The sequence below is a fragment of the Hemicordylus capensis genome, chromosome 2, assembly GCF_027244095.1.
Source record: "Hemicordylus capensis ecotype Gifberg chromosome 2, rHemCap1.1.pri, whole genome shotgun sequence".
NCBI lineage: Eukaryota > Metazoa > Chordata > Lepidosauria > Squamata > Cordylidae > Hemicordylus > Hemicordylus capensis.
Window position 1 is genome coordinate 343,037,598 of NC_069658.1, and position 25,672 is coordinate 343,063,269.

At 41.5% G+C, this 25,672-nt stretch overlaps 1 protein-coding gene and 1 long non-coding RNA gene across 9 annotated transcripts in view; one reads left to right on the forward strand and one right to left on the reverse strand.

Moving 5' to 3' along the window:
• LOC128345888 (uncharacterized) overlaps window positions 1-5,146 on the reverse strand; it is a 31,863-nt gene extending 26,717 nt beyond the window's left edge. For 2 of the 4 annotated variants that reach the window (XR_008316684.1, XR_008316685.1), the window contains exons 1-2: window positions 4,896-5,146; window positions 304-485 (exon numbers count right to left, since the gene is read on the reverse strand). This is a non-coding gene — a long non-coding RNA (uncharacterized LOC128345888). The remainder of the gene's footprint in view (window positions 1-303; window positions 486-4,895) is intronic. The other 2 variants (XR_008316681.1, XR_008316683.1) reach the window with 2 other exon arrangements.
• Window positions 5,056-25,672, forward strand: part of RNF130 (ring finger protein 130) — an 88,092-nt gene continuing 67,475 nt past the window's right edge. For 2 of the 5 annotated variants that reach the window (XM_053298508.1, XM_053298509.1), the window contains exons 1-3: window positions 5,057-6,445; window positions 18,225-18,419; window positions 23,226-23,476. In XM_053298508.1, coding sequence (XP_053154483.1) covers window positions 6,187-6,445; window positions 18,225-18,419; window positions 23,226-23,476 — 705 coding nt within the window. In that variant the 5' untranslated portion in view covers window positions 5,057-6,186. Of the gene's footprint in view, window positions 6,446-18,224; window positions 18,420-23,225; window positions 23,477-25,672 lie in introns of all 5 variants that reach the window. The other 3 variants (XM_053298507.1, XM_053298510.1, XM_053298506.1) reach the window with 3 other exon arrangements.

The following is a 25,672-nucleotide window of genomic DNA, read 5'->3' on the forward strand; positions in this document are numbered from 1 at the left end:
AACAATTTATTGTGGCTGGGGAGTGGGGATGACAGAACTGTTAGTTCAACAACAGCTGGAGAGCCAGGGCTGCCTACTCTGAATTATTTATTTATTTATTTATTTATTTAATTTCTATACTGCCCTTCCAAACTAGACAGACCCATCATATCTGCACCTCTGGAACTGGCCTGGAAACCTTCCATACGGTCAGGAGGATCCAGATGCAACTAAGTGGACCATGGACAGTCACTATCCAGAAACAAATCCCTTCAGGGATAAATGCACATTTATTTAAATCATCACTAAAAGAGAGTTTGTTACCTTTTCCCAGTGAGGATAACTAGCCTTCATCAAAAGAGGATGTAGCACTCCTAATTGCTTTATACTCCTGTAACTTCAAGCAAAAGCAAATGTAAGTGGGCAAGGAGCTGTGGATAGTAAGGTCGCTCTTATACTCCTATGAAAATGCATACTCTTTCCCCTCCATAGTTCTCTGTTGATTCCTGTAACAAATGGAGATATGAATCCAGCTGTTTTCTACGAAAAAATATTTTCAATAGTAAAGATGCATGGAACATATTTGTTTTAAATTAAATATTATCATGTCAAGCCTTCTGCCCATAAAATAAAACTCCTGTCACCATTCTAGGCACGGTGACACACACAGTAACATTTTTTCTGTGAAGGACACTAGTAAAGACTAAATGATTGTCCTTTTTGTGCTGCATAGTCCTCTCCCTTGCGTAAAAGATGGAAAATTTTGCAACATGCGTTAGAGGCCATTAGTGAAATCATTGTGGTTCATCACCCAGCATTTCCCAACCAGGAGAGAGGAAAAAATGTGATGTGAAAGCAGAACATTCAGCTACTGCTTCAAAAACATTTCCTGTATTGTATTGACATTTCTATAGAGCTTTTCATAAAATACATCTCTAAGGATTTTACAAATCCACAAGTTACCTGCCTTTAGTGGGCTCTACTGGTGAATATATGTGATCCCAGACACACACAATGTCCACTGCATTTGCTGAAAGCCACACAGAGGATAAAATATGGCCTTCATTAAAAGGGAAATGAAACTAACACAATATGATTTTCTTCTTCATCTGCTCCAAAAGGGAACATTTAGCCAGACTGCTTAACATTAATCATTGCTCTTAATGTGGAGCTTCCAATAACTGCCAACAAAATAATCAGAGAGGACATATACCAGCAGAATAAGTAGGCAAACCTTTGCTACAGAATTCAGTTATTTTTCCTTAACAGAAACTCAAAATAATTGTGTTTATAAGCTGTCATAAATATATAGATTAGTTGTTATGTTATGGGAAGAGTTGGAGGGTTGTTTTTGAATATTATTTCCATTGCATTCATTTTTTAGAAAATATAAGGATAATTTAGAGTGCTCACTTTTATTCCGTGAATAATTATGTTTTGTGAAGTTTGAACAAAATTACTACTGATCTACCATTGATATACGTATTGGTATTATTTATTTCTATCCTACCCTTTCTCCAAGGAACTCAGGGCAGTACTGTTGAGGTTATGTTATTGTTTTCTCACAACAATCTTGTGGGGTAGGTTAGGCTCAGAGATAGTGACTTATTTAAGGAAGCCAAATAAGCACCATGGCTGAGCAGGAATTAGATGCTTAATTTCCTAGTCAAGGGATATAAAATGTAAATTTTTAAAAAAGTTTTTTAATCTGGTCAGTATGTCATTCTGCTACTATATTAAGAGCTTTACAGCATAATCCTATGCATGTTTACTCAGAAGTAAGTTCCACTGTGTTGACTAGAACTTACTCCCAGGTGATTGGGCATAAAATTGCACACTTAACGGGTTATTCTTCAATTCTCAATACATATGTATTGCTTTAGTAGCCAACAGAAAAGTCGTGCTTCATTTTACCCTGTGTTTTTGTCCTCTTGCCTAGTTTGCTGAATTAGAAAACAAACAGCTATTAAAACCAATTATTTAGTCAGTCTCAGGGGCGTAGCTCTAATTGAGGGCCCCCCAGGTCCATCCCTCCCTATTATCTTCATTATCTCCCTCATTCTGGGGGGCCTCCAGAGAGAGGGATGAACACGGGCCCCCTCTCTCCTAGCTACGACCCTGGTCAGTATACCTGATAAAACCTATATTTATCACTATTATTGTTACCGGATATGTTTCCAGGCAAAGTACAAAGTGCTGGTACCTTTAAAGCACTGAATGGCTTAGGTCTGGGTTACCCAAGGAAACGCCTTTCTCTACAAGATCCACACTGCTCATTGAGATCATGGGGGTGGGGTCTGCCCTCAGGTGCCACCCGTTCATCTGGTGGCGACCTGGGATAGGGCCTTCTCTGTTGTCAACTCTAGTTCCCTGTGAATCATATGACTGTCTCCGTTGGAGGCCTTCAGGAGAGCCTTAGAGACCCATATTTTTAGCCGGGCGTTTAATGTTACTTAGTTTTAATTGTAATTGTAATCTGCTTTTAATTGTTTTTTGTTTGTTTGTTTTTAATGTAAACTGCCCTGAGCCATCTTTGGAAGGGCGGTATATAAATCAAATAAATAAGTAAATAAATAAATCTAAAGATATCGTCCAGAGATATCAAGGAAGATTCTAGCCAAATATTATTGGCAATTCCTTTGTTAAGGAAATTGAGTATGTCAACAGCCACATATTGTGTCAAATAAAACAACAACATTCAATCTAGTTTGTGGGCTTTTCTAGACCCTTTTGATTTTTCTTTCAGTGTATCCATGTCTGTCAGCTCTGCAAATATACAGGCTAACAGATCACTCTCACACAGAAAAGCATGCTGACAGACAGACCTGTACACAATCCCATCTGCCTTTAATCCTAGAAGCTAGGAACTTCATGACATAGCTCACAGCTCAATCCAAAGTCCAGTTAAGTGGTAATAGTACAAACGAAGCTGACCTAGGCCCACTGAATTAAATAAATGTAGCCTGTACAGTATTGTGCAAAATGTGTGACCTGGGCTGCAAGTCGAGTCAGGAAGTCTCTGTAACCCTTAGGGACATATTTTTGGGTGGTACCAGGCACTTCAGAATCAGAGTAGATCATCAGAATTTGTTCCCTAGTATACTACTTCAGAGCTAGGAAATCTCTCTGCAGTGCAGGCATCTTCCTTGTGCATCTGTTGCTCGGAATGTCAGTCTCTATGAAAGAGCACATGATTTGTAATTACACTTTAACATGGGCTGTGCTCCAGGAGTGGTGAATAGGGGCATGCTTGAGCAATTCCTGCTCTCTCTTCTACTCCATTGGCATTACTGGTGGGCAGCTATGGATGAAATTGCAGTTGCTAAACAAATATATTTTCTCCTTTCCCGCCCCCACCACTAACAGATACCACCCACCCACACTCACTTTCCAGTGCTCCCCTTGCACTTCTGTCCATGACATCTTGATTCATGTATTACTTTTATAGAACAAAAATTACTCTTTAGTACAGTTTAAAAACAAAACAAAAAAACCATTCACCCATATGACCTGAATGGGAGAGCCTTTGGTATGTAGCTAGTGTGTGTGTGTGTGTGATTTATTTATTTTTAAAGTAACCATGCTGTTCTGGTAATTCAAGATACACCGCTTTTTGAACATTGGGTGATTACAGTTGTGTACCAAAGCTTACTTTGAAGAAAATATTGAAACAACCATTCAGTAATGTTGAATTCATGTAAATGATTATAGGGGTAGGAATTCTCTGCATACCAATGGTTAGAAAGAAGATAATTTGTATGTTAACCTAGTTTATGACATGTGGCTTAACAGAAATGTGACTTTGATACTTTGGTGGAATTATGTATGTTGCCAGTGTGTATGTGGTGGTGGAGGGGGGGTCTTGTATGTGTGTCTTAAGTCATATTTAACCCTCATGAAATTTAACCTGCTTTACGATTTAAAAGTCCTAGAAAATATACATGTGCCAAGGTGTCAATACAGCATAGAGCTGGGTGAGCTATCTGAACCTCAGAGACTTTGGGTACGGTGAGGTGAATTTAGGATGAGAATTGTTAGGTTATTTCTAGCAGGGGAGTAGTGAACATAGGAACAGCCCTGCTGGATCAGGCCAAAGAGAGCCCATCTAGTCCAGCATCCTGTTTCGCACAGTGGCCCACCAGATGCTGCTGGAAGCCACAGGCGGGAGTTGAGGGCATGCCCTCTCTCCTGCTGTTACTCCCCTGCAACTGGTACTCAGAAGCATCCTGCCTTTGAGGCTGGAGGTGGCCTTTAGCCCTCCGTCTAGTAGCTGTTGCTAGAAGCTGGAGTGGGTCCTGGGACAGAAAGGGAAGGTGATCTCCCCATCTTCTTCAGAGGGGGAGGTCAAAGAGCAAGGTGGCACTCAGCTGGTGGGCTCCCTCTCTCAGGGGCCCAGGGACACTTGTCTCCCTTTGTCCAATTATACCTGGTGGGCCACTGTGAGAAACAGGATGCTGGACTAGATGAGCCTTGGGCCTGATCCAGCAGGGTTGTTCTTATGTACCTATGCCCTGCCTCCCGATTTCTAGCTATCAAAATAATGGGTTTATTGGGTCATTTCTCCTAACACGAACAAATAATCTCACTAGCTACATAACGAGTTACATAAGCGTGTGAAGAAACCTGATGGAAGAAATCCTATATCCAAGGCACTAAAGATGCCCATGCCTCTTTAAATGGAAGAGTGGCTGTGGTAAAAATGGATACGTGACTCCCCCAGCAGCCGAGCGGAGCGGAAGCTGCTGGGGGAGGGGGTCTGCCTTATTGCACATCAAACCTGCATAGGGGAATAGTATTAGAATTGTTTCCTGGTCGCAAACAAAAACAAATGCAAGCGTCACCCTCTTCTTGTTTTACTCCACCCGCCTCCCTCCCCGGCTACTACGCTCTTTCTTCCTGAATCCACTACCACCCACTTTTTGCATCAGCAACACCTCCAAGAAGGCGCGGCGCTCTCCTTTGCCCTGCCCCGGAGGCTTTTGCCCCTAGCTCCGCCCACACTTCTCCTCCCTTATGGGTGGGTGTGACTTTTCACTCTCGTTTCCACCCACTTCCTCGTGGCAGTGGCGGGCGGGGGGTGACTGAGTGGTGGGTTGGCGCAGTGCGCACGCGCACTGGGCGCGAGGACCTGGCCGGCAGGTTGCTGTTGGTGGGTCGGCTGCGAGAAGCCACGCGGGCGTTGTCGGCAGCCGCCAGTGCCGTTGTTTTAATTTGGGGGGGCGGTGGGGAAGGAAGGAAGACGGGCTGTTGCTTGATGGGTGGGGCTGTTGGCGTGGTGAGGGCGCGCGAGTGGGTCGAACGCGGGGCCGATTAAGCAGCCTCCATGAAGCTGCTGCTGCTGCTGCTGCCGCCGCCGCTGCTCGGCTGGAGAGGATCTGCGGGGGCTGCGTGCGAAGCTGGGCTGCGCCTCGGCAGCCAACAATAAGCCTTGAGCGGCGCGGCCGGCGGGCAGCAGCCGCAGTGGGCTTCGAAGTCTCCGGGGCGCTTCAGGCAGCGGCGTCGAACCGCCTCCCGCGCTTGGTTCCTCGCCGAGACTCGGCGGCGGCATTTGGCTCTGGCGTGTCTCTCAAGCAAGCAAAAGCGACCTCTCCGCTCACCTCCTTCTCCCTCTTCTCTCCGGCGCGGTCCCTTCCCTAGTGCAGCCCCGAAGGGACGAAGCCCCGCCGGAGTCTGCTGCGCCTCTCCGCCTTCCTCGTCTTCCGTCTCCTTGGCTGAAATTCCGGGAAAGCCCCCGCCTGGAGAGCGGCGGGCAGGGAAGCAGGCCCAGAACAGTAGATGCCGCGTCCCTGACCTCGGAAATCCGGAGTCCAGAACTGGTGGTCGGCCTCTTGAGGGCTGGCTTTAAACCTTTTGGATACAAGTGTTTCTCTCCGCTTTCCCCTTAAATAAATAAGCTGTTGCCTCGTCTTTCTGCCAGCTGCAGCACCACTCTTGAGTATATCCAGGCTTTTTCCGTACGATTTGTTTCTACCTTTTTATATATACAGAAAGATTTTTATTTCAGCCATATTAAGCTTCTTCAACAGATGAATGGATAGAAAGGGCCAGACACCCAGGATCGCGCTCTCGCCTCCCTTTTGGTTATAATCTCTTTTGGCTGTGGCATGGAATAACTGATATGTTTGTGTGCCTAAACACAAATTACTTGTTTAGTAGAGTATTTGAAGATAAAAACTGACAACACTTTTTTTTAAAAAAGGGCTGAAAATGATCCCAAAGTGGGTTTTGCCTTATTGGAACTATTTACCTTCTGTGCCCATTTTGGTCCTGTTTAATTGCTGTGCTTTCCTAGCTAGTGCAGATAATGCTAATCAAGCATATTATACAGCCCTCATAAATGTGACTGTATTGAATCCTGAGCGTTCAACGCATACATTGCTAGTAGTGGATCGTGGACGCTATGGACAGGATTCTCCCAAAGTAGCGGTCAAAGGCCTCCTTCTGGCGCCTTTGCCAATCAATGGAGGTAAGGCGCTTTTATACCTGCTGTTTTTTTACTGTAATAGCTAGGATGTAACTAGGAATTGTATGCTGGATTATTGTGTGTGTATGATTGCTTGCAGAAACTGTCAGAAATCATCTCCATTCCCCCTAACTTCAGGATCTCACTATTTATTTTAAGCAGTCTGTATTGGCAGAATGCACTGGGAGGTTAGGGTTTCATACTCCGAAAACATCTAAAGTGTGAATATGACAGATAGATACATAATTGTAAATACATGTATCATACAGGTATTCTCAACAGCTAGCTGGGATTGGCTGAAGCTGCCTGTCCAATTGTCCTTTAGGGATAAACCTGGGTTTGCTGCTGTGTAATGTGTGAACTGGCCCTTCATGAGTGTTCAAGGGCATTGAATGGAAGATTGAGCCTAAGCCCCACATATCTTAATCTAGCATTGCATCGCATAAACTCTTTGTGTGTGTCCTTTGTATTGTGTTGTCTGGGAGAACAAAATTAAAAACTTGCTATTTCTGGTAGACTGATGGTTAATGTGCATTGTATTCAGCACCATCAGCTGTTGATCCAAATTGTATCCTATGCATCTGTTTGGTATTTCTTTGATACTGGAGGAGGGAAGGGGGGGATAAAGATAATTCTTCTAAGGAAATGCTGTTTTTTTCCCCTGAGTAACTTGAAACATTCAAAATGTCAATTTTTCTTGTGAAATGGTCATATGAGTCCTCAATTATTCAGAGGAATCTGTTTGACTGCCCTGGACAGTGCTGTTGTCTCAGTATGCTGGTGTGCTTAAAAATGTAGATTAATGTCTGTTTTTACTTTTCCAATTGTAAAAAAGCTCAAGGCCCTCCCACACATTGCCACCACCATATTTGTGGGGTGGTTGCACAAGAACCTTTCTGGGTGATCTGAATGAGCAACCAGTTTTATATGTTGGGGGGTGATCCTTTATAGCAGGACTGCACAACTTTGGCCCTCTAGCTGTTGTTGGACTACAACTCCCATCATCCCCAGCCACAGTGGCCAGTAGTTGGGAGTTGTAGTCCAACAGCTGGAGGACTAGAGTTGTACAGTCCCGCTTTATATCCTGGTTCTAAGCCATTTAGGACTCTAATAACCAATGCACTGAATTGCACCCCGAACTACACCATAGCCTGTGAAGTTGGTTCAACAGGGAAGTAACTTGCTCCCCAAAATTGGTCCTAGTTCAAACCACAGCAGCAGCATTATGTAGTTTCCAAGTGGCCTTTGTAGTCCCATAAAGAGCACATTGCTGTAGTTAACACAAAATGCAACTAAAATGAAGATGACAGGCCAAGTCCCCTTTTTGCAGGAATGGGAACAGATGGTACACCAGTCTAAGCTGAGCAATGGCACTCTTGGCAACAACATCTATCTAGGCATCCGGAAGCAACACTGGGTGCAGAGCTCCCCAGGACTGTAAACCTGATTCTTCAGGTGGAGTGCAACTCCAGCCAGATCAGGCTGAGTTTCTACATTAAAAGTGACCACAGGTTTCATCCTAGGTTATTACTATAGCCACAAGATGAACTTCTTTGGTGCATTATGTAAAATGTAAAATAATTAAACAGTATTTTTGATTAGCTTATTGCATATAACATTTGTAGCAATGCTTTTGGATCCCTGTTCACTGCCAAGATAAGAGTGGTATACATATACATTTATTTAGGATAATGTTATACCACATTTCAGTATAAATCTTCAGAGTGTACAACATAAACAGTAACAATTTGTAAATCATGAAATATAATATTTCAAAACAAAAATGCATAAAAGCAAAGCCATTAAATGAACAATAGAGGAGAATAAAGCTCAGGTTCTGAGCAGAACAACTCCAGTTTCTGGAAGCACAACAAAGTAGGAAGGACATAACTTGCTTGTAGAACAAAGGTGCACATCTTTGGTCCTCTGGCTGTTGTTGGTCTACATCTCCTACCATACCTGACTGTTGGCCATGCTTTCTGGTGATGATGGAAGTGGTAGTCCACCAACAGCTGGAGGGCCAAAGCTGTGCAACCCTGTTCTAGAAGGTTAAAAAAAAAGGTAGCCACATGGGCCCTGGAGGGCACTCCCGATTTCTAGGGATACAGCAAAAAGCACTATGTCTCATAGAGACCAAACTGGGATTGACATATTATTATATGTGTTTGGTATATGCAGCACATGCATTGTATACAAGTTTGTGGTTTCATTTTCATTCTTTTGAGGTAAGACCTGCGTGTATCATAATGAACTTCATTTAAAAAGAACACCATACCTTTATGTCTAAGTTTGTTGGAAACAATGAGCAAATTATCTCTTCTCCAATTAAATGGTTTACAGTAGTACAGTATATTGAGCATTATGAAGCAACTACTAAAAATATAAAATTCAACATAAATGTCAGCAAGCAATACAAATGCCTTTCAATTTCAAGGAGCAAAAAAGCCTAGTAGAAAAAATTCTCACTGTGTCTAAAACTATGAAGTGATGACTTGTGACTTTTGTGGGGCAGAAAGTTCCTGAGCTCTGTCACCACCATAGAATATTCTGTTCTGTGGACTCAGATCTAATTTCCATACAAGTAGCAGGGATCCACAAAAGTGGGCTTTTTCTTTTCTCTTTAATCCATAAATTTAGGCTTGGCTCAATAGCTAGCCATTATTTGTGGTTGCCAACAATGCCCTCAGATCCTTTTCTGGCATGCAGGCAGAAGTCCTTGTGAGAGAAGTAGGTCTTCTGTCATCTGCCCTGGAATATGAAGATCGTAAGAAACAGTGGGAGTCCTCTCCTACTGCTCAGAAAGCATTCCTGCTGTTTCTTACCTTCTCCAAAATGTATATAGACATGAGACCTAGTATCAGTGTGGTGCTGGGTGTCCTTGCTCACCAAGGGGAGGGACAAGTGACTGCCACTGGTGAGCTGGCAAGCGAATTTGTAGGTGCCTAACAAGTAGTACCTGGGATAGGACTTCCACAGAATATCTCAATTAGTATAGAGTTTCAAATAAGAGGCATCTCTAAGAGACTCCTGGCCCAGACCATTTAGGAGTTTACAGATAATAACCAGCACTTCAAATCTGGGAGAAAATTGTAAGCTAGTGTAATTGGTGTAACATGTTAAACAAGGAAGTAGTGATGTTCTTTATCACTTGCAGCTTCATACATCCTTCAAGCTGAGAGGATGGTGGGAAGTTCCTTGCTGTAAAAGGAGGTATGCCACATAGCAGATATAATGGAGAATAAGCAACAGTCTGGCCAGGGATGCCACCTGGATCCTAGAAACCTCCTTTATAGAATGCAATTCAGTTCAGAACAAATAGCCTAACCTCTGCCAGTCAGATTCATTTTTGCAGAAACCTGTGCTTTCCTAATCCTTTAAAAATCAATTCCCATCACCACTGTTGCATTGATTTAAAAACATACTTATTAAAGCAAAAGTCTGAAAAGGTCCTGACCCCACAGACAAGGAGAGTTCTCATAGCCTTGGTTATCTGGTTTGTTTTTTAAAGAGCAATATTTTGATGTTTTGATTTACTTTATACAATGTCTTGATGCCCAAGACTAGTTGCTTTCACTTTCATAAAATAACTGCCTGTATATATTTAGTAGATTCTGCTATCTTGAATTTCTGTTGTGATTCAAACCTGGTTCAGAAAACAGGGAGTGGGGTCAAGGGACTACTTCCAACAGGAATGTCAAAATAAGGTTTTATAAGCCGAACACAGTGTAATATCTATTGCAAATTGTTCTTTTTGTATACTGGAAAGTGATATAGAAATTAAAAAATACCAACTGAGATCAGGATGTATATACAGAGGTCAAGGGAAGAATATGTTCTGTATAAATATTTTTGTGCAGTTATTGGTTGTGAACACTCTGCAATTAAGGCTTTACTGTGTTTTCCCTTCCTTTTCCACCCTTTTTCACTTCATAGCTTTTCTTCCCCCCACCACCCCTTTCTTTTTCTTTGATTTCCTTTTCTCTCTTGTTTGTGTGCTTTTTGCCTGTAGCAATCTATCTTCTATATATTTATTTCTCTTAGGCGCACCTGTCGCTAATCCCATGCATGGCAGCTCTCGTGAGAGTTTGTGAGCAACTGCCAGACTAGCAATGGGGGATGAGAGAAAACAGCCGTCAGGATGAGGAGGCAGCGGCAGGCAGGAGGAAGGGGCAGGCTGGCTTGAAAGCCAGCCAGAAACAGCGGCTGGGCGGGGGGAGAAGCAGGCCGGGCGGGCCAGCAGAGGCGCAGAAGAATGAAAGAACAGTTTTCACAATGGAGGGAAGTAGGGAGTGTGGTCCCCCAGGAATCCGAACTGAGACCAGTGCTCTTTAACTTGTTCATGACTGGTTTAAAAGTTGAGGTAAGCAGCCAAGTGGCCAAATTTGCAGATGACACTAAACTATTTAGGGCAGTGAAATCCAAAACAGATTTTCTTGACCAGCAGTTGCACCAGTTGTCTTTCACGTAGTGCTTCAAACTGTGGAGGAGTGCTCTGTCTTAGCATAGTGACTGAGCACTTCTTTGCAAGATGATACTGCATGCAGTGGCAGTGGGGAAGGCACCTGAAATCTTGTGTGCAAGTTCCCAGCCCATGGCCAGCCAGTTGTGTGCATCTGCTGCTGAATGCAAGATTGAGATCTCTACATTGTCAATGAGTGCTCAGAAAGTGACATTTATGGTGATACAACAAAAACTGCATGTAGCAGCAGATGCAGAGTATCAGCTGGATATAGACTGGAAACCGGTGCAGTATTTTTGCACTATTATGGCTGTGCAAGTATTATTATTATTACATTTTATATCCCGCTCTTCCTTCAAGGAGCCCAGAGCGGTGTGCTACATACTTAGGTTTCTCCTCACAACAACCCTGTGAAGTAGGTTAGGCTGAGAGAGAAATGACTGGCCCAGAGTCACCCAGCAAGTCTCATGGCAGAATGGGGATTTGAACTCGGGTCTCCCTGGTCCTAGTCCAGCACTTTGCCTTACTGCTGCTGTTCCAGTTTTGTTTTTTGCCCTTTTGTCACTTGCTGTCTTCTTGATGGAGAAGGAACTCCATCAAGATTTGAACTCGGGTCTCCCCGGTCCTAGTCCAGCACTCTTAACTACTACACCATGCTGGCTCTCACTTTTGAGAAAGAGTATTGTATTAATCATTATTGGAAACAGTGCAGTTTCAGCCAGTTCATCTTGATTTGCTTGGGAAGTGTAGCTTTTATGATCCAGTTTCTAGAATTAAGAATAATAGTTCACTTGTGGTCTTTCTGAACTTGGGAATAGTAGAGATTATGCCTAGGAATGGATGGGTGTTCTGATGCACTAAAAAAGTCTGGCATTCATTTAAATAAAGGAGAAGATTATCTTTCATGAGCACACTGGTTTGACTCCAAAATGCTGCCTTGTGTGATCACTAGCCACCTTCTGTTAGCATTGTCTAACGTTCATGTAAGGGAGGTGGTCTTGATTTTCACTGATTATCCTCCCCTCTCCAGCCTTTTGCACTCCCTGAATATCTGCTCCTGAGAATCCGCCAGTACTCGGGACAAGATTTTCAGGGACTGGAGAGGGAAAGGCAAACTGGTAAAAGTCAGAGGCTTCCCCCTTGTGTGTGCACTACATATCCTGAGTGGAAGGCTCAATCCACTCTAGTTTTTGAAGGCATGTAACCAGTAATATTACATTAATGTTTTTATTCCTTTTGCTTTGTAAACCACTTTGCAAACTTTCTGTTGAACAGTATATAAATATTAATCTTCAGTGGGAGTATTCAGATCATATACGATCATGTTTGCAATCAGGCCCTAGAATATTTTAGTATTGTCAGTTTTTCAGAAACATTTAACATAGTTTTTTTTCCCTATGGTGTTTCTTTGTGCCTGTCTCACAGTAGTGTAATGTTGTGCTGTAAATTTGATTACGAAGTGGTATGTAGACATCTGCTTAGATTTTCCTCTGAATAAGATATTTGCAGATTTTCCTCAGAATAAGATATTTGCAAACATTTTTGATCTGGTATATAATGTGATGAATCTTAATCCCATAAATAGTTGCGCATCAGAGACAATTTTGGAATGTCATTATATAATTTTGGAATGTCATTATCCTGCCCTTCCTAGAGTGGCAAGTTCCTACCTCCAAAGTGGTATGTACCCCCTCCCTTTTTATCCTCAAACCAATGTGTTCATGTGATATATACTATAAAGGATTGTAACAAAAACATTTTTCTTTAAGACTGTAACAGCTTAGATATGTTGAGGAGGATAGCCTGCACAGTGCACAACTGCACTTGAAGGCATACTTGTGACTGGAGGAGTGGCATCTGATATGTAGAAGCAGAAAAATATCTTGGTACTTGTAATGGATTTTATTATGATGATTGGGAGTAGCACTCACGTTCATGGGAATCTCTGGTAAAAACTGCATCAGAAGCCACAACTATGTTGGTCTGTTTTAACTCTGCCTACACTGTGGTCTAGAATTTGACAACAGTGGGTGGTGCTATAGTTGAACAACCATAGTGAAATTGCCTCCCTAATTGCATACTTCTTGGTGGATGTGTGAGGTAAAGTTTTTTGGGGGGCGGGGGGCGTTGGTGGGGGGAGGGAAATGTGTGTGTTTGCTAATAACTTGGCTGTAAGAAATTTGGTTGGTGAAAGGTTGCTGCTAGAGAATATGTTAGCATATTCAATTAGCATATAGAATACAAGGGTGTGATTCCCAGTTAACTGAATCCCCAGCTTACATTTAATATAATGTAAAGCTATAGACATTAGAGCTATATAAAGCAGCTTTTATATGTTGCTTTATATAGCTTAAAGCAGAAATATTTGCACTCAAATACATTCTCACTGGAAAGAAGTATTTTTTTATCGGAAGCTCAAACTGTGTTAATTTAAAAACTGTATGTATGTATGCGGTGTTCTCTCTAATTTTTTTCATAGATGTGTTAATTATATCAGGAGAGAGAGAGAACTTAAAAAAAAAGTGGGAGCATTCAATCCCCCATTAAAGTGATGCAGCTTAGTGGAGAATCATTACGCAGACTGACTGTGCATTTCAATAGCCCCTGTAAAATGTGGCAGAGAAACTTGTCTACAAGAAATTGCACCTATGATTCAGGTAGAAGTAAGTTTGAAATAAGGAATGTTTATACACGCTTGAGACTTAGATGCTAATAGCTGTTTTTATCAGTCACTAGCCAACCCTGCACAGAGCATCTGTGTGGCGCTTTGGGGCCGGCTGTTTCCCCCTCCGTCTTCCTCCTGCCCCATCTCTCCTCTCTTTCCCTTCCCTCTGGCCCGCTCTCCAGCCCTCCTCCCCTCCTGTTCCTCCCCACACACAGAGCCATGGTAGGCGGGCGGCCAAGAAGGGCCCTGCCGCCGCCGTTTTTTCTCCCTCCCATCCACCTGCCACCGCCTTTCTCTCCCCCTGCCCGCCGCCCGCCAGCCGACCACCACTGCACTTTCTTCCCCCTTTCCTCCTCAGTCCTCACTTTGGAACTCTTGCAGCGTGTCGTCGCGTGAGTTCCACCACCAAATCCTGGGCACGTATCTCCCAAGATAATTAAATATATAGATAGTTCATAAGAGAGGCATCTGGTCAGCACTGTCTACTAAATCGTAACCATTATGTTGTGGTACTGCGCAGAATATTTTATTATTCTGATGTGGTGCAGATTATTTTCCCTCTTGAATTTATTGTGCTAAATTAAAATTAGAATCTCAAATCCAAAATGCAGCTGCTACCTGTAAAGAACAAGAGCCTTTCTTGTTCTGCTGCTGCTTTCTGTCTGGACTCCCATTTCCTGTCATTCAAAAGTTGAAATCTCTTTGTCTTATATTGTACTAAGTATAATTAAGTTGTGCTGAGCAGACTTGTTAGATATAACCCCCCCCCCCCCAAGCCTCCATGTTTAAAATCAGGGTTGATAAAAATCGATGTTAAAAAAAAATCAAAAATCATATTTTTAAAATTTAAATCAGATTTTTAAAAATTGTTTTTAAAAATTCATAAAGAATTGTCAAAGATGAATATTAATCATAACTTTTAATTATATTCTATCAACATGTTAACAGCAGTATATGGAGATAAGAGATGACAGACCTAAGCAGTCCTTTTCTGAAGCTGGTGCACACATAGTCAAGCTCTTGCTCCCCCCCCCCATCAAAAGTGCAAAGACAAAGAAGGTCAATGAATGAATAGGGGATATGGAGTAGATCTGAGCAAGGAGGAGGAGTACTCTGGATATAAATGCATGGGATGGAGAGGGGGATAGAAAGTGAACCAGAAGGGGTGGGGGAGTAAAAAGTGAAACCAAAAGTGAACAGAATATATTCATGCAGTCCTCCTTCCGAGTGTATCTTCCATAGTTGAAGAGACTATTGTGGCAGCAGGACATAAAAGAGACCCCATTTGGGAATATTTTAATGATGTTCCTCTACCTCTGGGTAAGAAAGGCATGAGTGCGAAAGGCAAACAGTGCAACAATAAAATGCAGGGCCTCGTTGCCTGAATGCAAAAGCATTATGAGAAGTGTATACCTTTTAAAAATGAAACCTACATCTGTCTCTAAATATGTATTAAGGTTATATTAGACAACAAGAATGTACTTTTAAAAGAAAATGATGATTAAATAGAATCTTCCTGAGTAGTAATTTAAATCATTAAAATTGAGTCCTCCTGTGAAGTGATTTAAATTGATTTGATTTAAATCAAATCAACCCTGTTTAAAATGCATAGTTCTGTATGTTTGGTTACCACAGTGGCCTCAAATAATCAAATACTTGTCAAATACCTGAATACTAGAAACTAGCTGAATACTAGAAACAGAGCATCTGCGCCTCTAGTTGCCACAGCCATTTTCTCTCCCCCGCCCCTGCTTATTTTCCTGGCCGGCTGGCTGCCACCCGGCTGCCCACCCTCCTGCTGACTGCCTCGGCCCGCCACCTCCACCAGCTGGCCGGCCTAGCACCACCCGCCCACTCTCGCTGGTGGCTGTGTCTTCTCGCATGCCTGGCCGCACTTTCTCTTGCTGGCCAGCAGGCCCACTGCATCCTCCCGCCAGCCGCGCTTTCTCTTGCCGTCCAGCTGGCAGGCCCAGCACCACCTCCAGCCTGCCAGCCACCATCACTGTTTTCTCCCCCCATTCCTGTCGCTAACCCCCCGGCAGCTGCTTGCAAACTCTTTCGAGAGCTGCCACACATGGGATTAGCGACGGGTATGTTTAAGAGAATTATATAAAGAAGATAGCAAACTTTGGCTGTAAACACTGAACATTTCACCAAATAAAAAATCATTAACCTGTGTGAGAGAGGGAGCCTTGGCCATCTTTTCTGCGAGCAGTTTTAGGTCAGAATGGGGAGGATGAGTTTAGATGGCTTAATTTTAAAGTTACTGAGTCAATTGGGCTTTTGGAAATGGCAGCTTAAACTAGAAAGTAAACTGTTGGCCTCCTGCTCCATCATTCAGTAAGCTTGGGCCAGTAATGCAGAATTGTCCAGACGAGGCTTAGAAACTGAAGCAGTGTAAGTGATGGACTTTGGCATTTTACTGAAAAGGGAGAAAACATTTTGTATATTGATCTTTTCATACCATTGTGAAATGGCACAAATGGCTTCAGATCACTTTTTTTTAAATAAGTGATTTGTAGAAGTCTGAAATTACTCTTAAATTGCTTTTCATTATGTCATGGAGACATTCCAGCATATATATCCAGAGTCCTCTGCTTGTGGGGGGAATAAAATACATTACAGATGGATTCTGAATAACTGATCATAGATGACAGATGGTAATGGACAACTATTGACAATTAAACTTGCTGACTTGGTTGTCTATGTCCCTTACAATGCTGATTGATACATCTGGCACTTGAGGTGTATAGTAGTCTCCTGTAGTTCCAGTAAATAGAAGTTCTGAAGAGTTCAGAGCTTTCTGGCCTAGTTATCTTTTCTAGCTTCTTGATACAGACACACAATGTTGCTTGTTTCAAAATGCATTTAACATTTAAAGGGCGTGGTAACTCTTTAGGCCCCATCTTGTAGCACTTGACTTCTGCTATCTGCTTGGTTAATGCCTGCATTTGTTGTGATTTTTCCCATATAAACATGCTTAGATTTTTTAAAAATTGTGAAGCACTCAGGGACTTGCATATTGGAAGGTATAAAAATGTGTTGAATGAATGAATATAAAAAGTTCTTACTTGTGGAGTAATAAGAAAGTGCAAAGGAGATGGATATGAAATTGTAATAGAAGCTACCCTTAGTTTTATTAAAGTGTGAAATTTGGTTAGCCCATTGTTGTTTGTATTAAGTTGGAGCAGTTCTGAGGGTGCTGAAGTTCAGCTCCTGGAGGATGGGGGAAACTATGGGATGCAACCTTCTTCCTTCTGCTAGCTGAATGAGCAGGTACCATCATCCTCTTTCTTTTCTATGTTCTCCTATTCTATCCTGCTTGGAAATTTGGGAGCATGACTAAAGAGCTAGGTAGGCCTGGGGAAAGGTTGAGGAAGGGTGTGGCAGTTGCACCATATAAAGAATCTTGGATTATGGTGGATGCCAGATGAGTAGAGCCATCTTGAGTCAGCAGTAGTTTCCCTGTCCAACAGAAACTTGGCTTATTACCTTTTGGGTTTTGTGCACAAGCTTTGTTTCAGTGGCGATAGACTTAAAATATATATTTAACTGCCTTCTGAGTTTAAGGGAGTTGTCTACATCCTCCCTCTTCCTCCTCACCTACATAACACAAGATGTTCTCTAGAAAGGATTCTGGATGCTACTTTTTTTTAAAAAAAGTGACAGAGCCAAGTGAAAGAAGTTAAAATCCGTATAAAGCTGCTGATTTTCAGTATTGTAAGTGGGAGGGTAAGAAATGTGCTAGGGTGGCAGCTGTTGGCCCATGACCAAAAAAAGCAAAATATGTATGGGTTATGTTCATTGGTATTCCAGAGGAAACTGCATGCAATGGTGAAAGACCACAACAGAAAAGTTCCATCAGAGAAATAATAAAATTGAAAGTCGTACATGAAAGTTCCTGCAATGTGATGATGTAGAATAGGAGAAGATTGCAGTAATTTTATTCCTTTTATGTGCATGTATGTTAAAGGCTAACAGTAATAAACTGAACTTAATACATTGTTGAGTCTGTTGGCAACCAAGAGTTAAATGCTAACTTTGCTAACTGGGCAAAGAGGCACCTTTTAACATGCTGATTCTCTTTATTTAGCAGGGGGAGAGTAACTAGCCCTACTCACCCCCAGCACAGTATCTCCAGTGACTGTTGCTGGTGTGTGTCTTATGTATCTTTTTAGATTGTGAGCCCTTTGGGGACAGGGAGCCATCTTATTTGTTTGTTATTTCTCTGTGTAAACCACCCTGAGCCATATTTGGAAGGGCGGTGTAGAAATCAAATAAATAAATAAATAAATAAATAATGATGTACCAGTAATTGGTTTAAATTCTGTAGTAGGGCAGACTCTTACCTGTATGTTAATGCATGAAGAACTGATGTCTTGTCCTGTCCCCCCCACAATCAGATATTGATTTAAAATGTTCACTGTTCTAACTCTTCAGGAATTAAGGGAAAAATCCCCTAAGGCCAGTTACCATAATCCTCAGATGTATAACTAACTCCTCCAAATTAATGTGCGGCTTAAAAAGTAGCTTTCAATTATTCAGATAGCTGTAGTTCTGTAAACAGAGGATAAACAACTTCTCAGCCAACAGAGTGTATTTATCTTTCTTTTTTAAAACCTTTATGAGCAAATTTCTAGTGGTGGTGTTTTTTTTAGTTGCAGATCGCTTAGGCTGTGATCCACGAACACGGTTTCAAGTTCCTCCAAACACCAAACAGTGGATTGCCCTGCTGCAGCGAGGAAATTGTACTTTTAGACAAAAAATACTGCGGGCAGCTTTTCATAATGCTTCAGCTGTGGTAATCTACAACAATGTGTCCGGCGAAGAGCCTGTCCTTATGACCCATCAAGGTAATAGCTAAGATGCCTCCCTGCTTCTTATCCCTTTGAGCTTTTTTCTTATTTCCTTCATATTGTGTAGCTTTTTAATTTAATCTTTTTACAAGTTTTTCACCAGAACTGTGGCAATGTACATGGCTTGTATTTGGGCATATTTTCCAAACATTGACTGACAATGAAAGCAAATAATGTGTTCATCCAGCAAGGAACTTCATTTTCGCATTGTTTTGATTGTAAAGATGCCTGACAGTGCTTCTATTACCAGTCTGTATTAGCTGTGTTATGTCTTAAAGCCACTTCTGCTTTATATGCACATGTAGGCCCCTTGCTTGTATCCGAGCATCTTAGCTAATAGCTCTGGCTAAGCTATCCTGATGTCACAGGGGGCTGGAGCAAGCAACCATTATTGGAAGCTTTACTGTCACATCATCTTTCTACATTAAAATATAGATTACTCAGGGTCTAGTTGCAAAGAGAAAGTTCAAAACAGGCTAGCTGCTATGAGTGACATGTATTTTCAGTCCTAGGATAAAGAATGCTTTCTAAATTGGGTTATACGGAATGAGGTGTTGTGAATCTCTTTTCTGACTGTGGTTCCTGAGTATCACCTTTTCCCCCTGTTGTCACATTTGCAACATGCAAAACAAAGACTAGTCCTTCATTTCACAGATATTGTACTCTATAGCCAAAATACAATTTTACTGGAGTGGTGAAAGGATTTGTATGTTAAATTGCTATCCTAATGTTATTTATTCCAACATCCTGCCTTTCATATAACTAGTCTGAGGCAGCTCATGATAAAATGTATAAATACATACAAAATATATCTGTACAAATACATATATAAATATAATTTATGTATAAATATATACAAAATAAGTAACAAAATATAAAAATATTATAAAGGAGATATATAAAAAGCAGTTAGAAGCAATAAGCTTACTCACAGGAACAATAACAAGTTTTGAACTAAGTCGATCTTTCTCTCATTAAATCATTACAATTTTAGAACTAAATCATTAAAAATGTTGTGGAATAAAAAATGCCTTTACTGCCTGCCAACAAATTAGACAAGGAGAAGGTCTGTCCTCTGAACTTCCTTGAGGAGAGAATTCCAGAATTGTGGCACTGCCACACAGAAAAAAGCCCTTCCCTGCTGTCGAAAGAGAACATCTTGTGGGTTGTACTTCCCATTGCTCCAGAGGCAGGACTATGCAAATTTACTTAGAAAGCTTTAATAACCCTGGGAAGGATAACCCCACCCAGTTCTGCTAGTCCTTCATCTGTTCCAGAGACAGCCTTTTCTCCTCTCTCCAAAAGCCTTCTCTATTTAGCATTTCCCTACTTCCTCTTACTCTTTAACTCCTTTAATTCTTTCTTGAATTAAAATTGTAAGGAAAGCACCTCTGCTTTCCTCCTTATTGTAGGAAGAAAGATTCCTTTCCCTGTTTTTCACCTTCTATCCTACTACTCCTATTTACCCTTTTCTCAGAGCCAGCAGTTTTCAGGATGCAGAGTAGTCCCAGAATTTGGAATGTTCTCCCAAATGGGAAACAGAATTTTTCAAACTTTCCTCCATGGAGGCCCCCCCCCCCCCAGCAGCACACCAAGCACCATGAGGCCCTCGTCGTCACCTGCCGCCCCAGCAGCTGTTACTTCAGGCGATCTGGGGAACAAGGCTGCAAGTCCTGTCGTGCCTAGGGAAGTAGGAGACCTGATTCCCTCCCAACCACTTCGGGACCCAAGGAGATGGAGTGCCTCCTGTGGGGAGCATCGCAGGAACGGAGGCCCCGAACTAAGCTGCATGCTCACAGCAGCTCTCTCGAGGCTTTCTTGGCCAGGCCCAAATTCATCGGCCCCAGCCAGAGCCTTGGATTGTAGTCGCGGGCTCTGCCAAGACCAAGAGTAACCCCACAACACCACAAGGGCAACGGCCTTAGTAGCATGTAGGAGGGAGGATGGATGGGCCAAGCAGCCTGTTTCAGGCCATGGAGGCCACAACAGCCCACAAGTCAATAGGTGTGAAAAAGGAGTGGGCAAACCCAACAGCGCAGGGGGGGACCCCAGTTGCCTGTCGGAGATAGTGACTCTGAATGAGATGGTTCAAGGCCTCCCCCCACCCCCAGGCTAAATATTCCATCAGTATCAATGGTCTTAACTAGGGAACCACCGCCGCAGCACCTACAGAGTTCCCTAATGCAGTGCCCCCAGCATGGCAGACCTGGTTCCAAGACCTACTGGCAAAATCGCTCCAACAATCCAGGCCATTGAAGGGGGCTAAGCGTAAAAGGAGATGGAGGGATTCATCATCTTCCTCCTCTCCTGGCCACACCGATCATCTCTAAATGGAATATCTGCTGTCCAATTTTAAACCTGGGATGTCTGTTAATGTGGCCAAATTTTGTTTAACTGTATGTAAACTTCGTAAAGTCTGTATTACTCAATCAAATATTTTGTAAAATGTAAAGATTAGCTGGTCTATGACCGTAATAAACTTTATCTATCTATTGATTATCTTCCTCCTCTTCATCCGACAGTCATACTCACAGGAAATCTAAAAAGAAAAGCAAGCGTAAAGAAAAATCTTCAAAACATAAGCATAGTTCCCCCCCCCCATTCCCCTGAGGTCTCATCCTCGTGTATCTCTCAAGCCATGGCCACAAGTCCCTGATTCTGTGCAAGTAGTCCCTGATAATGTTGAGTCGGTTCCTCTTCCAGAGCAACCCCTCTCAGAGGACCCCCTGGTTCCGGGTGATCAGGATCCTGACAATGACTCGAGAGAAGGGGGAATGGTAAACTATTGAATCTTTTGCTAAATCTCAGAGATTATTTATCCCAGATGACTTTGCCCCTCTACTGAATAAAGCAACACACACACACCCGTGTTTTCATTTGGATACTCCCCAGGAGGAGCAATCCATTCCTTGTGTTTCCTAAAAATAGATCCAAGGAAAAGAATTTTCCTGCCCCAGAATTTTTCAGTTATCTGGAAACACAGGAATAGGCAATTCCTGCTACCACCAGAAAGCCTAGTACGGTGGCCAATCAGTTCTACAGTTTCCCTGAGGAAAGCCTGGAGTTCCTTAAAGTGCCTGCCACTGATGCACCCGTAGTGGCCCTTCTTTATACTGAGTCAGACCATTGGTCCATCTAGCTCAGTATTATTGTCTACACAAACTGGCAGTGGCTTCTCCAAGATTAGAGGCAGGAGTCTCTCTCAGCCCTATCTGGAGATGCCAGGGAGGGAATTTTGAACCTTCTCCATGCAGATGCTCTTCCAAGAGTGGACCCATCCCCTAAGAGGAATATCTTACAGTGCTCACATGTAGTCTCCCATTCAAATACAAACCAGTGTGGACCCTGCATAGCAAAGGAGACAGTTCATGCCTGCTACTAATACCTATATTGGGCAGCAGCTATATAGGAAAAGATGCTGAAAGGCATCATCTCATACTGCGCGGGAGATGGCAATGGTAAACCCCTCCTGTATTCTACCAAAGTCAACAACAGGGCTCTGTGGTAGCCAGGAGTTGACACCAACTCGATGGCACACTTTACTTTACCAAAAGACCAGTTTGTAATAATGAAATCTGGGATTATGGGTAGTATTAAGAAATATTTCTATTAAATTGGCCTGAATCTTCTGCCAGCCAGCATCACTGAATATCTTTGAACTCTAGTATTTTAAGAGATATATTCCCTGTTTACTCTGTACACTCTAAAAAAAAATTATAAATGTGTGCCTATGGCCCAACCTTGTACATCCTTCTCTGTAGGGAAAAGGTTCCACTTATTATAATTTACTGACCCCTTTCCTTGTACTTTCTCCAGTTTCACAATATTTTTTGACACTGGATGACCCATTTGGGTACTGAATTTTAAATAGAGATGCATTGTAGATAGACTTACATAATAATATTATGATAGGTCCTCTTACTCCATACTCTTTTCCCAGCAGTACCCACCACTATATTTGCCTTTTTCATTGCCACAGCAAATTGGGGTGATACACTGTGATCCTGATTCCTTTTTCCGAGAGCGAACCAATACCATTATTTGTTAGTAATTTCAGTAGTAGTGCCCATGAGTGTTGCTGCTGCTATTTTATATTTTGCTTTTCAGCCAAAGTTCTCAAAGCAGTTTAGATAGAAAAATAAATAATAAATAGATGGTTCCCTGTCCCCAAAGGGCTTACAATCTAAAAAGAAACATAAGGTAGACACTAGCAACAGCCGCTGGAGTGCTGCTATACTGGGTTGGATGGGGCCAATTGCTTTTCCTCTGCTAAATATAAGGAAGACACCACTTTAAAAGGTGGCATCTCTTTGCTCAGCACTGTATTATGTACTTCAAAAGGTGCTTGGGCCACGAAACATATTACTTTCTCATATACTACTGGTAGTATAGGCTGGATTACCTCCACTATTATTGTCTTGATGCTTTTCAAGATTCCTGATCTTTTACTCACCTAGGAACTAAGATGTTATGTTTAGAAGGAAAGAAGATCCTGTATGTCACTTAGTAAATAAGACAGTGAACATTGACATGTGTCCTGGTGAACTGAAGAGACCTAATAACTAATAACTGAAGAGACCCTGTTGTGCATTTAATTAAGTACTTGTGAAATTCTGTTTCACTTAGAATGTTTTCTGAAATTTCAGACTACTAGTAATGTTTTTCTTTTGCACTCAATGAACTACTGAAGACCAACTTTACTTATATTTTCTATTTGTTTAGTTGTGTAACTGAAATAATTGCTCTTGACTAAGTGTACATGTTTCAGATGTCATCCCCCCCCCCTTCTTATTCCTTTGGTAGGAACTGGAGACATTGTGACTGTCATGATCACAGAAACAAAGGTTAAGGAGATCCTGAATTATTTAGAAAAAAACATGTCTGTCCTAATTGCAATAGCAGTTGGAACTCGCTATCAAACCAAAAACTATAATCGTAGCTCTCTCGTCTTTGTATCAATATCATTTATAGTTCTGATGATAATTTCTTCAGCGTGGTTAATATTTTACTTCATCCAGAAGATCAGATATACAAGTGCACGTGATCGAAACCAGGTAACTATCTTTTAATATTTTTTATGATATAGAGATTCAAAGTTGAAATAATATAAGGAATTGTGAAATGGTGGTAATCTGATAGAAATTATTTTTCTGTATTATGTATAAGGTTTCTCTCACAAGCACTGATTGTAGATATCAAGAGGGCATATAAATGGTGTGCCACTGAATGTTCATCCATTTTGATTTTCAGAGTAAAAGTAGTGCTTTTGTGGTGAAGGCAAATACTTTTTAAAAATACAATGCTTACATAAATATTGACCTTGTTATGAGCCAGGTTCTCCAATCTTGTCCTTTGATGATCTTCCTGAAAATAGTAACCTGGGCAGGCAATTCCAGTTAATTAATGAACCAGCTAATGTAATGATATTGTGCAGCCAATCAGAGATGGTTATGTGCTGATGCCACTGGACTTTCAGGAACCATGGTCTTTTCTCTCAGTGGGCAAGTACTTCTGTCTTCTTTCAGTGCAACATCCCCTGCCCCCCAAAATAAGCCCTGAAATGACGGGCTTCTTGAAATTGTCCGAGATGTTTGTGAAAAGCTATTTGCACTGCTTTTAGATCTGGTTATAGGTGATATAGAAATGTGTTAAATGAAAAATAAATGTTCTCATTTTGGCTCAGCCCGATATATAAAAGTAGTAGAATTTTAATGAAACATTTGTCACCAAAGCAAAGATGGCTCATTTACTTGTCTGTTTGCAAGGTATCTCTTAAGATGGTCCTGGGTTCTATAGATATCAGGTTCCTTGAGAAAAGTGATATTTTTAGAGTAGTGCTGTTTGATGTGATGTGATTAAATGACATGGGTGACTTTCAGCTGTCTGGGAGTCCTTGTTAAGAAGAGGATAGACACTGTTCGTCTTTCTAAATTGTAATGGTTTTTCATATTTATGTTAATATAGAAGTAGAATTCTTTCCTTCCTATAAGTGTCTTCTCACTGCAGCAGGAAGTACAAAAGGTTCATAGTTGTTGGGTTTTTTTATAATAAACAGTCTGGTGAGGGACCATAAGCAGTGTGAGATAACATTTGTAAAGTCACTTGTTTGTTCCTGTACATCTTCCATTAAAAGGATCTCTGGTAGCATGTGCTGGGAAAGATTCTCTACTCTGGAGAGCAACTGCTACTTGGAGTAGAGAATACTGGGAAAGATGGGGAAATGTTCTAATTCTATACAGTATAAGGCAGCTTTGTATGTTCCTGTAGTGAACAGATACAGTTGCCATATACCATGCTTCAGCAATGGGTTCTTAAATTCTTGTCAACTTGGAGTTGCATTATAGGTGAAGTGTCTTTCTCTCAAATGATTGAGGAAACTTCCACCTAAAATAAGTTCCCTCTAAACATTGCATTATGTATGCTGTGTGATAATGGGATAGTCTTGTAAGACTGGAGGTTCCATACTAGAGTTTGAATTTCTAGCAATCTATTATAAGTCATTAGAAATTATATAGATTTTCAAATATATATTCAGTGAAAACTCCATAACAGTATGGGCTGGTTCAGATATCAAGCAGATCCAGGATTAAACCTTGGTTTCACATGACATCTCAGAATCTTGGGAGCATGTGTCCCCCCTCTCCTTTGAGCAGAAGCCTCAGACTTCAAAATCTTGGATTCAGATTATGGTTTATTTCAAGACCTCTGGTTAGAATGAACCAGGATTGGTCAGTTCAGATGTCATGACTGATCCTGGTTTGTTTCTAACCAAAATCGGAAGCAGCATTCTTCCGAGGCTCACATGCACTCCCAAGGCTCTGAGACATTACACAAAGCCAAGGCTTAATTTTGGCTCCAAGTGAAATTTGAGCTGTTCTTGTGCCAACATATTGTGAAGTTCTGTAAAATGTTTTCTGGGACTTGAATACTTAGTTCTTAAAGCTCATGGCATTTTGTGTTGTATATTTAATGTACATTGAAACTGAAGATTGTTTGGCTTTGCATCTGCTAGTTAAAAGAGCAGCTTTTCTTTTTTCAAAAAGATACATTCTTGAAGAGTCTTGGGAAGTCTTTCAAATAGTTGTTTGAATCCATAGTCTTAAATGTGATAACCTTTTCTCTTGGTTTTTAAATTAATTATTCAGAAATGTAGGGTGGGAAAAGCTTTGAAATGTGATAGCACACTTAACAGCTTGAAAAACTAAGTGCAAATCACTCTAAACATCATTATTCAAACAAATATTATTATG